Source organism: Ammodytes marinus, assembly GCF_949987685.1.
Source record: "Ammodytes marinus genome assembly, chromosome: 7".
Lineage (NCBI taxonomy): Eukaryota > Metazoa > Chordata > Actinopteri > Uranoscopiformes > Ammodytidae > Ammodytes > Ammodytes marinus.
The window spans coordinates 11,405,573-11,422,074 of NC_137211.1; the positions used below are offsets into that span (position 1 = coordinate 11,405,573).

General features: G+C 38.5%; 1 protein-coding gene across 1 annotated transcript; it reads right to left on the bottom strand.

Moving 5' to 3' along the window:
* Positions 1 to 4,665: 4,665 nt before the first annotated feature.
* Positions 4,666 to 12,930, bottom strand: LOC307253617 (transmembrane protease serine 11D; the record flags this gene model as incomplete). Its single annotated transcript, XM_080031730.1, has 5 exons — positions 4,666 to 4,899; positions 4,988 to 5,130; positions 8,163 to 8,437; positions 10,308 to 10,491; positions 12,921 to 12,930. 5 exons carry the CDS (start codon positions 12,928 to 12,930, stop codon positions 4,666 to 4,668), a joined length of 846 nt encoding a protein of 281 aa, XP_079887856.1.
* Between the last annotated feature and the right edge of the window lie 3,572 nt (positions 12,931 to 16,502).

Consider the following 16,502-nt stretch of genomic DNA (forward strand, 5'->3'; position numbering starts at 1 on the left):
GTTTTGTTGTGCTTGTTCTTAATTCTCCTCCTTATGTTACTGGCAGCTTCAGCAATCAGCTGCTGCATTATAGGGAAATAGCATCTTCCTTCCACCAGGTGTCAGTCCAACTACTTCTTTAACATTTTCACCAGAATTTCTCACTTGATATTTTTAACTACAGTGAATTAGATGTTTATTCAAACCAAAAAGTATCTTACTTACTGGCTGACAGGTTATTTTTTTCTTTATCCTAGTTTACGATTATTCACATAGGCTTTACACCACAACTTAACATTGTGCAAATACACGTGGAATCAACAGCCAAATATATCATAGGATAAGCGAGCATGAACAACTGGAGTTAAACACATGTGAGTACTCTGATCACAATCTACACGATTTGGAACATGACATAGATCCGGACAATAATTTCTTCTCGAATATTAACAATGACAACAATATATGCTGCTACTACACAGATGATCAGTATAACCGGAACATTACATCAAAGGGCAAATTATCAATTATACACTTCAATAGCAGAAGTATGTATGCAAACTTCAATAACATCAAGGAATATTTAAAGAAATTCACTCAACCATTCAACATAATTGCCATATCTGAAACATGGATCAACACGGACAAAGGGATAGATTTCGAACTAAATGGTTATGAACTCAGGTATAATAATAGAAAAAACAAGGGTGGAGGAGGAGTGGATATATGTGGATGTGTCATTGAACTTTAGGGTATTGGAATGTATGACAACTGTGGTTGATAACTTACTGGAATGTATAACAATTGAAATCTGCAAGGAAAAAAACAAAAATGTCATAATAAGCTGTATATATAGGGCCCCTGGGTCAAGCATTGAAATATTTAAGGACTGGATAGAGGGCATGTTTTCTCAAATAAACAGCAAAATAGTTTTTATCTGTGGAGATTTCAATATTGACCTGTTAAATCCTAATAAACACAACATTACAGATGAATTTGTCAATACCATGTACAGTATGAGCCTAATTCCGAAAATCACCAGACCCAGTAGAATTACATCCCACTGTGCCACTTTGATTGATAACATATTCACAAATGAAATCGAAAACAATGTAATGAGTGGATTATTGATTAATGATATCAGTGACCACTTGCCAGTCTTTACAATCTATGACTGCAATTACAAAAACAAGCTAGATAAACAAACGGAATACAAACGAGTGAAGTCAGAAGAATCTATCAATGCACTAAAAAACGACTTAATGGCTCAGAACTGGGACATAATATACCAAGCAAATGAAATTGACGGTGCATACGAAACATTTCTAAGTATATTTAGGTCATTATATGATAAAAACTGTCCAATCCAAGAATACAATAGACTAATAAAATATACCAAATGCCCATGGATCACAAAGGGATTACAAAATGCCTGTAAAAAGAAAAACACACTTTACAGAGATTTCATAAGACATAGAACTAAAGATGCTGAGAATAAATATAAAGTTTATAAGAACAAATTAATCAATATTATAAGAACAAGCAAGAAAGAATATTATAAGAAAATATTAGATGATAACAAGAATAATATTAAAGGAATATGGAATATACTAAACAGTATTATAAGAAATAGCCCTAGGCAAATAAGTTATCCTAAGTACTTTATTGATAAGGATAATGAAAATTATAATATGGATGACGTAGCTAACAGTTTTAATAAATTCTTTGTAAATGTTGGACCTGAACTGGCAGAAAAAATCCCTGATCCAGGGACATCTGGTGAAAGCTATGATAAATTATTGGAGAGAAATCCCTACTCAATGTTTCTCAAAGCAGTAGAGGAGAAAGAAATATTGGATATTGTTACAAAATTTAAAAACAAAAAGTCTACTGATCTTAATGACATCGACATGACATGAGATTTCTTCAATTTTTTTTTTTTTTTTTTTTTTTATTCCCGGTAAAGGGTTTTTACTGGGAGTTTTTTCTCAGCCGAGCTAAGGGTGTAAGGGCAGGGTGTCATATTGTATCATATTGTATCATATTGTATCATATATCATATTGTATGAAATGTAAAGTCCACCGAGACAAATTTATTTGTAATTTTGGGCTATATAAATAAAACTGATTTGATTTGATTTGATTTGACATTGGTCAAGAAAGTCATTGTGGGGATTTCAAAACCATTGACATTTATCTGTAACTTCTCATTTCAAACTGGTACATTTCCAAACCAAATGAAAACAGCAAAAGTCATACCACTGTATAAAACTGGGAACAAGCATCACTTCACCAACTACAGACCTGTCTCTCTACTTCCACAATTCTCCAAAATATTAGAAAAAATCTTCAACAATAGACTGGACACATTCTTAGAAAAGCACAAATTAATTAATGACAGTCAATATGGATTCAGAACCAACAGATCAACATCACTTGCATTAATAGAGTCAGTTGAAGAAATTACAAATGCCATTGAACAGAAAAAATATGCAGTAGGAGTATTTATTGATATCAGAAAAGCTTTCGACACAATCAATCATAACATTTTATTCAATAAACTAGAAAGATATGGAATAAGGGGGATAGTATTGGAGTGGATAAAAAGCTATTTGAGCAAAAGGAAGCAGTTCGTGAAGTTGGGCAACTGTTCGTCGTCATGTTTGGACATTTCTTGTGGCGTACCCCAGGGGTCAGTGCTGGGTCCGAAACTGTTTATCCTGTATATTAATGATATCTGTAATGTTTCCAATGTCTTGAGGTTGGTTCTATTTGCTGATGACACTAATATTTTCTGTTCTGGGGAGAATTTAAAACAACTAGAAGAAATCATCAATAAGGAAATGAGCAAAATAAAAACATGGTTTGATAAAAACAAACTATCATTAAACTTAAGCAAAACAAAAATAATGTTATTTGGTAACTATAGAATGAACACGCAAATAAATATCAATATAAATGGAGTTGAAATTGAAAGAGTTTACGAAAATAAATTTCTTGGGGTTATAATAGATGATAGATTCAGTTGGAAATCACACATTACACACGTACAATCAAAACTATCAAGAAGCATTTATGTATTAAACAAAGTAAAACAGGTTCTAGATCAAAAATCACTCCGTATTCTCTACTGTTCACTAGTCTTACCATACCTCAGTTACTGTACAGAAGTCTGGGGCAACACGTACAAAACGTCATTACATTCACTTACTATTCTCCAAAAAAAAGCAATCCGCATTATTCACAATGTGAGATATCTGGATCATACTAACCCATTATTCATACGGTCAAAATTATTAAAATTCACAGATCTGGTGGAATTTAAAACTGCACAGATAATGTTTAAGGCTAAAATCAACATATTACCCTTAAACATACAAAAATTATTCAGTGATCGTGAGGGGGGTTATAATTTAAGGGGAAAATTTAATTTCAAAGTGAACAACGTCCGTACGACCAGGAAAACGTTTTGCATTTCAATATGTGGGGTGAGACTATGGAACAGTTTGAGTGGGGAGATCAAGGAATGTCCAAACATTAACCAGTTTAAAATAAAATACAAAGAATTGATTTTCACAAGGTACAGGGATGAAGATTAACATAGTGTATATGTTTACATGTTTGTTTGTTTGTTTGTAACCTTTATTTAACCTCGAAAGATCAATTTCGATGTATACATGTATGTATATTTGTATATATTTGACGGTATTTATATAATATTGAATGTTTAATCAGATATTATTATTATTATAAGATTACTTGACAATATTATTAGATAAATACGACGATATTATTACATAAATATGCAATTGGTAACAAATTGTATCATATTGAAAACTAATATATATTAATATGTATTATTAATTTTGAAATATTATTATATCACTAATAAGGAAGCCAATAGTCATTATAGATATATAAATCAGGGAGAAGGGGTGAGATTAAATAAGTTTTCTTCTTCTCACCCCTTTTCGAACAGGTAAAGCAAGTGTAAGACAGTTTATTTTCATTTGTGGTTTTCATTGTGTGTAAATATTACTTTATTGTAACTGTCCACTTGTTTAATTTATTTTATTGTTTATTATTGCTTTTTTGTCTTTTATTGTTTACTTGTTCGAAATAAAAACATTTTCAATTCAATTCAATTAAAAAAAAAAAAACATTGCTGCTGTGTTTCAGATGTATTGATGTATATGAGACTCTTGAAACTTTTTTGAGTTGTGTAAACTGTAGGACTTATATCATTGATGTGTTGTAATGCAGTTTTGTTGAAGATCGATTCAAGAAGTCTGCACGCTTTTTCTCTGTGGCAATGATGTGGCTTTGAGGAAAATGAATGTAGTCTCACTGTTCATTCTGATGGAGTCTGCCATTTTGATTTTCATTTAATTATCATTTTAACTGTGTCCCTTTGGCTGACTCTTTCCATTTGGTAACACATAATATTAAATACATTTTGGTAATCCAAGCCCCCATAAATGTTCATAAGTTGTTTAAAGTTGGATTCTTGAAATATCAATACCTGCAAAGTTTTTCTTTTAATATTTATTTATTAACTTTAAAATGTGCACCAAAACTGTTCTTACTTTGGCAAAACAAACTAGTGAAGGTTTAAAAACTCTGATGTATTACAGTAATATTTACTTATTATACTTATTGCTGACAGACTGTTTTTATTTATTTACTTCAGAGCAGTGTAAGAACGGCGATGAGCAGAGCTGAGAGTCTTATGTTGTGTCTGTGTGTAGCAGACTCTGAGGCCGCTTGATTCGTCTTCAGCCAACCTGCAAACCGGCTGGTTCTTGTGTACACCCCCGGCTTGTGAGGGAGTCCACACCCCTGTCCGAAGCTTGTCACGCCGACTATGTAGAACCTCTCCTCGTCCTCGCTGTAACACTGCAGGGGGCCACCGCTGTCGCCCTGACACACACAGACACACAAACACACGTCTAATGAAATCAAACCAGGGGCCTGTTGTGACTTTAAAAAACACGTCCATAGTCATCACCTGACAGGAATCTGCCGCCCCACTCTCAAGACCGGCGCAGACCATGTTCTCCGTGATGGAGCCGGCGTACCATGTGATTGAGTTACATGTTCTCCTGTCGATGAGCTCCACCTCAGCCTCCTGTAACCGGTTCAGCATCCTGCCTACAGTACCAATTTAGCATTCATAAGCAGTTTTTTAAACAGATAGTGAATCACAATATGTTAAAACGCAAATGTCAAAAATAAATATTTGTCGCAATAGGAGAAGTTATAGTTGTTGACAAATGTTGTACAGGAAAAAACAAAACATTTTAGTATGTTATACAGTATGTCACAAAAGTGAGTACACCCCTCACATTTCTGCACATATTTTATTATATCTTTTCATGGGACAACACTGAAGAAATGACACTTTGATATAATGTAAAGTAGTCAGTTTACAGCTTGTATAAGAGTGTAAATGTACTGTCCCATCAAAATAACTCGACACACAGACATTAATGTCTAAACTGAAGGCAACAAAAGTGAGTACACCCCTAAGTGAAAATGTCCAAATTGGGCCCAATTTGGACATTTTCACCTCTCCAGTGTCATGTGACTCGTTAGTGTTACAAGGTCTCAGGTGGGAGTGGGGAGCAGGTGTGTTAAATTTGGCGTTATTGCTCTCACTCTCTCATACTGGTCACTGGAAGTTCAACATGGCACCTCATGGCAAAGAACTCTCTGAGGATCTGAAAAAAAGAATTGTTGCTCTAAATAAAGATGGCCTAGGCTATAAGAAGATTGCCAACACTCTGAAACTGAGCTGCAGCACGGTGGCCAAAACCATACAGCGCTTTAAAAGGACAGGTTCCACTCAGAACATCCCTCGCCACGGTCGACCAAAGAAGTTGAGTGCACGTGATCAGCGTCATATCCAGAGGATGGCTTTGGAAAATAGACGCAAGAGTGCTGCCAGCATTGCTGCAGGGCTTGAAGGGGTGGGGGGTCAACCTGTCAGTGCTCAGACCATACGCCGCACTCTGCATCAAATTGGTCTGCATGGCTGTCATCCCAGAAAGAAGCCTCTTCTAAAGATGATGCACAAGAAAACCCGCAAACAGTTTGCAGAAGACAAGCAGACTAAGGACATGTATTACTGGAACCATGTCCTGTGGTCTGATGAGACCAAGATAAACTTATTTGGTTCAGATGGTGTTAAGCGTGTGTGGCGGCGACCAGGTGAGGAGTACAAAGACAAGTGTGTCTTGCCTACAGTCAAGCATGGTGGTGGGAGTGTCATGGTCTGGGGCTGCATGAGTGCTGCCGGCACTGGGGAGCTACACTTCATTGAGGGAACCATGAATGCCAACATGTATTGTGACATACTGAAGCAGAGCATGATCCCTTCCCTTCGTAAACTGGGTCGCAGGGCAGTATTCCAACATGATAACGACCCCAAGCACACCTCAAAGATGACCACTGCCTTGCTAAAGAAGCTGAGGGTAAAGGTTATGGACTGGCCAAGCATGTCTCCAGACCTAAACCCCATTGAGCATCTTTGGGGCATCCTCAAACGGAAGGTGGAGGAGCGCAAGGTCTCTAATATCCAACAGCTCCGTGATGTCGTCATAAATGAGTGGAAGAGGGTTCCAGTGGCAACCTGTGAAGTTCTGGTGAACTCCATGCCCAAGAGGGTTAAGGCAGTGCTGGAAAATAATGGTGGCCACACACAATATTGACACTTTGGGCCCAATTTGGACATTTTCACTCAGGGGTGTACTCACTTTTGTTGCCTTAAGTTTAGACATTAATGGCTGTGTGTCGAGTTATTTTGAGGGGACAGTAAATTTACACTGTTATACAAGCTGTAAATAGACTTATTTACATTGTATCAAAGTGTCATTTCTTAAGTTTTGTCCAATGAAAAGATATAATAAAATATGTGCAGAAATGTGAGGGGTGTACTCACTTTTGTGACATACTGTATACTATTCATTAAATGTCTTTAAACTAATACATTTGACACCAATTTAAAAAACTGCATTACAGTAAAAAACAACAAAAGAAAGACAAAGAAGTAGAACAGTTTCAGTGCATTCACAGCTGTGTACTAAGATTAAAGCCAAATCGCATCAATCAGAGGCACAAATAAGAAAATAGGAGAGACTATGTATGTTTTGAAAGTTGAAATTACACATTCTCCCTCTTACAAATCAAAAGGTCAATTCATAAGCCATTAAGAGCACCCTCATTCGAATGTCCACACACAGGGGTTTTGCTGCTGCAGCCATACGTGTTTTGATATGACCACTATCTTATGGTGGATTATGTTAGTAAAAAAATCTTGGAGAAAAAAATCTGCCGTGGCAAATCTTTCATAAAGAATCAAAGTTTTTAAGGATCAGTCCAGGCTGCAGCTTCTAAATGTCATTAATCAAATGAATTTTGGACCTGATACGCTGTAGCTTTACTAAAGAATAAACATCAATTTAATTGTTCTATTATAAAAAGTCAGTCCTGATCTGCAAAACATAAATAAATAAATAAATAATGACTTAAAATAATTGATCATCTGAATAAACAAAGTGAAAGTTTAGGCGTAACAAGCCTTAGCTTCGGCCCATACCTTTTCCGTCGATGCAATTATTTTAGAAATGTTTTAAAAATTACCTAAATAAATAAAAATAAGCATTAATAAACACTTCATGAAAGCCAATGATTGAAGAATGCAATAGCTTTGTTAGCTAAGATAGTTTATATTGTGTTCCCTACTGTTTACTGATGAAGTCTGGTTTTAATATGCACATACATAGTTGCATGAAGCCTTTTGTGACTCCAGGGGGAGCTGCATGAACTCTGATAAATGTTTGGAGGAAAATAAATCTTGGAGCGTGGAGTCAGAACAAAGTGAACTCACCAGAACTCTCTTTAGTTGCTTTAGGCAACTTTTTAGTGAATCCAGTGAAGTTGCATTGTGAGCAATGAAGCAACCCAGGAGAAGAATTTGTTGAATAAAAAGCGCATTATCTTTAGTTCTGCTGAATCTAGTGATCTTTTCAACTGCCCATCCTGAGTCTGACAATGTAATAAAAGAGAAATGCTAAATCTACTATGTAAAGAGATATTTATCATTTTAAATGACTTATTGATTTAGTGATTGCTAATGTGTCTTGTTGTAAATGATAACTTTCAGAGTACCTTTTTATACCAACCTTTGAAGGAGTTGCTGCCCCACCCAGTGATGAAGCAGTGGCTAAAGTTGAGGAGGAACTCGTGAGACACATTGTGAGGAGAGCAGGCAGGCTGGACGCGGTCAGTGAAGTTGAAGGGAGAGTTGAGGAGAAGGAGCATCATGTCACTGTCCCACGTGATTTCATTGTAGCCCTCGTGCATTTTGAATTGGCTGATGGATCGGATCTGGGCTTTATCTTCCCGAGGGGATAACACATTAAGTCCTGCTACCACGCGGAAATGCTTTCTGAACCTTCTGAACACAACAGAGAAGAAGATGACTGTTTATGACTTAAACCTGCAGTGTGTAGAATTTGGGTTTTTATTTCCTAGCAGATTTTGTAGAAAGTAATTATAATATCCATAAGTACATTTAATTTAGTGCATAATAGCTGAAAAAAACGTTTTGAATTATTTTTTTTCCCTTAGAAAGGGTCTCATATATTTCCATATTTCTGCATATTTTGGACCAAGGCCTAGTGCCGCCATCTTGAAAGTGTCATGGTTGGAATGTCATCAGGTGCATTGTTTAAAATTTAGAATTGTTCTTGTCCTTGAAGGCCACTGTAGCTTCTGTTATTATTCGAAAGGGGTGGGGTTACCCAGGGAGCGTTGCATTCTAGAACTTTCTTGATGATGTCATATTACACACTGCACCTTTAAACCTGCAGTGTGTAGAATTTTGGGTTTTATTTCCTAGCAGATTTTGTAGAAAGTAATTATAATATCCATAAGTCCGTTTAATTTAGTGCATAATAGCTGATTTTTTTTTTTAGAATTATTATTTTTTTCCTTAGAAAGGGTCTCATATATGTCCATATTTCTCCATACTTTGGACCAAGGCCTTGTCACCGCCATTTTGGAAGTGTCATAGTTGGAATGTCATCAGGTGCATTGTTTAAAATTCAGAATCGTTCTTGTCCTTGAAGGCCACTGTAGCTTCTGTTATTATTCGAAAGGGTTACCCAGGGAGTGTTGCAGTCTAGAACTTTGTAGAACTTTCTTGATGATGTCATATTACACACTGCACCTTTAAGGACTGCTTTTGATTCACGCCAACTCTCACCCACTTACCCCTATTTTCCTTTACGAGCAAGGCCAGCTGCACCATCTTAAAGATCACACAAAGGCAGGTTCTATTAAAGGTGCAGTGTGTAATATGACATCATCAAGAAAGTTCTACAAAGTTCTAGAATGCAACACTCCCTGGGTAACCCCAACCCTTTCGAATAATAACAGAAGCTACAGTGGCCTTCAAGGACAAGAACAATTCTAAATTTTAAACAATGCACCTGATGACATTCCAACTATGACACTTTCAAGATGGCGGCACTAGGCCTTGGTCCAAAATATGCAGAAATATGGACATATATGAGACCCTTTCTAAGGGAAAAATAATAATTGAAAACATTTTTTTCAGCTATTATGCACTAAATTAAATGTACTTATGGACATTATAATTACTTTCTACAAAATCTGCTAGGAAATAAAACCCAAAATTCTACACACTGCAGGTTTAATCCCTGTGATTCTGGATCCTTTATTGTATTGGTGAGAGTATAATAAGTACTGTTTTTGCCTTGTACGTATCATATATATAACTTAGTTTACTATTCAAAGCCTCTTTCTTTTCAAATAATAAATAAATGTTTAGATGATGTTAGGTTTTCTTAAAACTAGTGCGGGTGTACAACGTAGGTCCCAGGTGATTTGGCCTCTTTGAAGCTTTATGAGTGGTTTCGTTAACAAAGGTGTTGGGTGCCAGACATGTTTAACAGCTTGGGTATACATCCAACTGGGATTTTTAAAGTTATGTCGTTTTTTTCCTTTGTGTGAATGATTTGTATTATTACTACTGAAACACTTTTAAATAAAGTACGCTATCTATCTATCTATCTATCTATCTATCTATCTATCTATCTATCTATCTATCTATCTATCTATCTATCTATCTATCTATCTATCTATCTATCTATCTATCTATCTATAACATTTCTCACATTTGCATCTGTTTTTACATGCTATGTGTTCACATTATTTGGTTTAGTTCTCGTGCACAGTGTGAGTCTGCTGTAAACCAATCGATGGGTCACATCAGGGTGGTGTGTAAAAAGCAGTATACTCACTGGTATTTGTAGAAACAGTGTGTGGAAGTGAGCACCCAGAGGCTACTGATGATAGTCCCGCCGCAGTGGTGCCTGGACTGGATCTGGATGCTGACCTGCCAGGGCCACGCGCCCACACGAGCCTCTCGGCCACCGACTACACGAGAAGCACCCGGGTGGCTGACCAGGGGCCGCTGCCCACAGCCTCACAAACACAATCAAATAAAGTCTCCATGTTATTGTTGTAAAGATCATCCTGTAGTTAACTCTGTTGGAGTCACTCATGTGACAGTAGCAGCAGTGTGTTCAATGTGTGTGACTCTGTGACGCCACAGTGCCCCTGACTCCTGGAACAACTTACAACATCAAATTGAAATAAATACCATCATATTCGTTAACCAATTTAAACATATTATTTTGAATCAGCCCCACTCTACTTGTAACTGTTTTAATTAGGCTATGTTCTGCTTCACTCATTTGATCTGAATGTTTTAATTGTTCTTATCTTTGTCAGCTTGTTGTATATTTGCATTGTGTTTGTTTGTGTATTGTATTTTTACTCAACATCAATGTAAATGAGGGTCACCCCTCAATTGATCTTTCGAGGATAAATAAAGGAAAAATTAAAAAATTAAAATTAATATGTTTTATGACTGAAAATAACAAAACCCAATGTACTACAGTATAATTCTGGTCATACCAGACAAAGTAAACTGGTAAAAACCAGAACCCGAGTGTATTAAAACTGAGCAGGGGTTTGTTGCTATTGAAATTTTATTTGCATTTTAAAGAGTTTTATTCCTGCTGCTATCTATGTCACAACATATTATTTTAGTAAACTTTTCAACCAGGCTACTTAAGAGGAATTATCAAAAGTGGCTTTATTGTCAATCAGACTTATTGACTATGAATTGGTCTATCCATATAGGCCTACTGTAGGCCTACCATCTAGGCTAAATAATCTTAGTGACAATCTCTGCTTTATGAGAAAGATTCTGATAAAGCCCTCTTGTCCGCCTTTAAAGCACATGCGGTTACTAGTTACCTGACTGCTGTGTAACAGTCGCCCTTTAAAATTAGCTGTATATGTAATTCAAAATACGTTTTCTTATAAGCCAAACAATAGTCTATAGCGTACAAAAAAGATAGAGGATGTTTGGCTATGTCCAGGCTCTGATTTTACTCACTGTGCTGCGGTGAAGTCACTGCAGTCAAACACAGAGCAGTCAAAGACAACAAAAGCAGCTTTAACTCCATTTAGTTGAAACCCTCATCGAGACTTATTTGTTTGTTTGTTTTGACCGAAAACAAAAACAACTTCCGTTCCTTCCGACACATGACGTCACGTGCACGTGTAGGTCGTTTGCCCGGCGGCTAAAGAGAAACGAGCTCGTGAAAAATAGCCTACAACTTTGAAAAAACAACTGTAAAGTGTTAGCCGCCCACCTATTTTAAGGTCTGTTCAGTTTTGTTCATTCGTAGCCTACAAAGCGACACAATGCAGATGGCAGCAGCTAGTTTACCAAATGAATAGTTGCCTGTTTACATATTAGTGTGTGATAGCCTATTAAATGGCAGACTTCTGGGAGGTGGGCAGAAGAGTGAGCTAGCTAGCATAGCCTATATGAAATAGATTGAAAATATTTTTTTTAAATTATAGGCCTACATGTGCTTGACATGTTAGCTAGGCATGAGTTACATACAGTTGTGGTCAAAAGTTTACATACACTAGTGAAGATCATGTATGCCATGGCAATATAGGGTTTTCAATAAACTCTACAACTCTTATTTTTCTGTGATGGAATGATAAGGAGCACATATTTCTTTATCACAGAAAACATTCATGAAAAATGGTCCTTTTACGAATTTATTATGGGTCTTTTGAAAATGTGTCAAAATCTTCTGGGTCAAAAATATACATACAGCACCTTGAATTACCAATTTGATGATGTAGAAAAAGTTGTTTCAATCCTATTTGCTTTTTGGCATGGCCTCCTAACTTCTTACAAGTGATTATGATTGACTCCAGCTGGTGACTTCTTTCAGTCCATGTAAATAGGGCTTGTTTGACACATTCACTAGAAATACTACAATGGGAAAGTCTAAGGAGCTCAGCACGGATCTGAAAAAGCGCATCATTGACTTGAACAAGTCAGGAAAGTCCCTTGGAGCCATTTCAAAGCAGTTGCAGGTCCCAAGATCAACTGTGCAAACAATTGTTTGTAAGTATAAAGTGCATGGCACAGTTGTATCATTGCCACGATCAGGAATAAAACGCAAGCTATCACTTGCTGCTGAGAGAAAGTTGGTCAAGAGTCAACCAAGAACCACCAAAAAGCAAGTCTGCAATGAGTTGGAGGCTGCTGGAACACATGTGTCAGTGTCCACAGTCAAGCGTGTTCTACATCGCCATGGGCTGAGAGGCTGCCGTGCAAGAAGGAAGCCATTACTCCAGAAGCGGCACCTTACGGCTCGACTGAAGTTTGCTGCTGATCACATGGACAAAGACAAGGCCTTCTGGAGGAAAGTTCTGTGGTCAGACGAAACAAAAATTTAGCTTTTTGGCCACAATGACCAGAAATATGTTTGGAGGAGAAAAGGTGAGGCCTTTCACCCCAAGAACACCATACCTACTGTCAAACATGGTGGTGGTAGTATTATGCTGTGGGCCTGTTTTGCTGGAAGTGGAACTGGTGCTTTACAGAAAGTAAATGGAATAATGAAGAAGGAAGACTACCTCCAAATTCTGCAGGAAAACCTAAAATCATCAGCCAGAAAGTTGGGTCTTGGACGTAGTTGGGTCCCCAAACATACATCAAAAGTGGTGAAGGAATGGCTAAATCAAGCTAGAATTAAGGTCTTAGAGTGGCCTTCCCAAAGTCCTGACTTAAACCCCATAGAGAATATGTGGACTGTGCTGAAGAGACGAGTCCGACTCAAAAAACCAAGAAATTTAGTTGAACTGCACCGATTCTGTCAGGAGGAGTGGTCAAAGATTCAACCAGAAGCTTGCCAGAAGCTTGTGGATGTCTACCGAAAGTGCATAATTGAGGTGAAAATGGCCAAGGGACATTTAACCAAATATTAACATTGCTGTATGTATATTTTTGACCCAGCAGATTTTCAAAAGACCCATAATAAATTCATAAAAGAAAATTTTTTCATGAATGGTTTTTGTGACAAAGAAATATGTGCTCCTTATCATTCCATCAAAGAAAAATAAGAGTTGTAGAGTTTATTGAAAAAAAACCCTATATTGCCATGGCATACATGATCTTCACTAGTGTATGTAAACTTTTGACCACAACTGTACATAGACGGACTATGAGATAATGGGCCCCTGCTGGGCACAAACTCTTAAAGGGCCCCCCTCTCCTCCCTATCCAGTCACGTACACTGACTTTTCCACACAGATACACAATTAATGATAACAACATATTAAGGAAGTCAGTGTTTCCCACAGGATTTTGGGATACTGTTGGAGGGAGTAAAATGCATCAATCTGTTGCCCTATGAAAGGAAATTTTAGAGGCTATATCAAATCCTGAGATGCAGAAGGAACATTATTTTTCAGATTTTTCTTAAACAGGCAGCACTCTTTACTCTGCAACTGTAAAAACAGTACAGTAGATTGGTCTGCAGACCCATGTTCTATGATGGAGGGGCCCATTTCAACAGATAAAGGGTGGATAGCTACTTTATATGTAACAGTATATCATTTACATATAGAAAGCTTATTTCTGTATGTGTGAGGGTGCCTTCAAGGCCCCTCATGGAGCCCTTTAGACAGAGCTACTAATGCTGTTGTTTTTAACTAGCTTTTAATGAGTATCCTTCTATTTAGGCTATTCCTTTTTGGACCCTGTTATTGAAATCAGTGACTGAGCTCTTTGACTATGCGACATGAAAAGTTACTATCAGGCCCGTCGGGCCCGCATGAGTCGGGCGCTGCTGCTGGTGGACCTCTGGTACTCCGTGCCGACCGCGTTACGCCTGCCTAAGCTTCGACGTGTCGCTCTAGCGGGGGATTGGGGATGGGTAGCCACTGGGGTTTGGGTGGGCTGGGACGTGTCGGCCCTCCCCGCGGCGGGGTACCCAGCTACGTCAAGCTCCGTGAGACTCCCCATCTTCGGCCACTGCTCATTTGACTACGACCTCAGATCAGACGAGACAACCTCCTGAATTCAAGCATATTACTAAGCGGAGGAAAAGAAACAAACCAGGATTCCCTCAGTAGCGGTGAGCAAAGAGGGAAGAGCCCAGCACCGAATCCCCGTCCGACAGGCGGACGTGGGAATTGTGGTGTACGGAAGACCGCTTGCCCGGTGCCGCTCGGGGGCCTTACCAAGCACTCCCCATGCTACTCGACTGACTCTGAGCTCTGTGCGGAATCAGCCGTCCTAGGAATGGACGCTCCCTGCCTGCTGTTGCCTCACATCAGCACTGATTCACTGTCCATCAGGATAGTACTCTTTCTACTCGCATGCTTGTTCAATCTTTAAATACATTTTTGCTTCGCTCATTGGTTGTCTTTCTGTCCTCTTCCAGTTTTTCCCTGGTGGTGACGAGACGGTGTGGATTCGGTCCCCCCTCTGGCAGCATCTGAGAATGGATCGTCAGCGGTTAAGGACGCCACCTGGAGACGTGGGATGTAATCCCGGCGCTGGAAACCTTAGTTTTCCCTGGTGAAACGAGACTGTGGATCCGGTCCCCCCTCTGGCAGCATCTGAAGTCCTCCTTCATCCACACTAGGGCTGGGCGATATGGACCAAATCTTATATCACGATATGGATATATATCACAATATAGTATGTTTCCTTTAAATTAAATGGATTACAATAACCATACTGAACTTTAATCACATTAGATTATTTTCATCTTTAGCTTGGAACTTAAATTTCCATACAAAAGAGAAACTGGTGCAAAATACCACATCAGTCTGGCTTTAGTTAGTCAGTGCAAAATAAAAATGACAGCATCAACCAAAAAAGCCTACATTTTCCAATTGATAGTAGCCTATATCAAAATAATGAAAGACTTGAATTTTCCTGCAGTATTTGCTCATCTTCATTTAAAAAAGCTGACAACATTAACTAATGAGCAAATGTCTGGTAATACTTTCACTCCAGCTTCAACACAAATAATATTTTCAAGTTTGACATGTTTTAAAGTTACATAAAACCAGCCTTGCTGGCTGTCTCCAACAATAACAGCACGGGGGTGAAGCCCCGAGTAGGCTAAAGATGTCATTATTAGCCAGCTAGCTCACGAGAGCCAACCCATGTAGTTTGCGGCTTAAAACAAGCCAACTCTGCATCACGGCAACAGCACGCTGAAGCGCCGCACACAGCAGCAAGTTTCCTTTTCCCGATGACATTTTTGACCATTAATACCAGCTGCTCTGCCACCGTGACACGGAGTTGGTTTGTTAACTGTATGGCGCACCGGAGCTTAAAAGCTAGAGCAACAGATGAGGCTTCTTCTGTTGCGGGTAGAGAAGCTGTATTGCAGCCCAGAACTCTGCTGCAGAGCCCCCGTGTGGCGCGGCGGTGTAACTGCAGTGTAACTGTAGGGACTCGGAGGGACAGCTGCCTCCCGCTCTATCTAAGCTCCCGCCACTTGAACTTTTTTTCTCCGCGGTATAAACGGTATGGCCAAATCTCTCCCGGTAGACACTTTCATATCGTCCACGATATGATATCGTCATATTGCCCAGCCCTAATCCACACTATTCACGCTTTACTTTAGTATTACCATGTAAACATCTGGTCAATGATCAAATTCCTTTGTGATTTTCTCTACTTATGCCATCTATTGCAGCATGTCCGTCCTAGGAGAGGGATCCCTTACTTTGTCGACTCTCCCTGAGATTTCGTCAAAAAAAAAAAAATGTTATGCCGGTAAAGGGTTTTTTACTTGGAGGTTTTTTTCTCAGCCGAGCTAAGGGTGTAAGGGCAGGGTGTCATATTGTATCATATTGTATGGAATGTAAAGCCCACTGAGGCAAATATCTATTTGTGATATTGGGCTATACAAATAAAACTGATTTGATTTGATTTAGTATCTCTGGCTAAGGGCCCCCCTGAGCCCTTGGGCCCCTGGGCCTGTGCCCGGTGTGCCCGTGCAGTAATCCACCCCTGGTTACATAGTCAAAAATAAGCCTACCCAGACCATGACCATGACCCAGACACATAAAATGTTTTTGAATGCATGGGA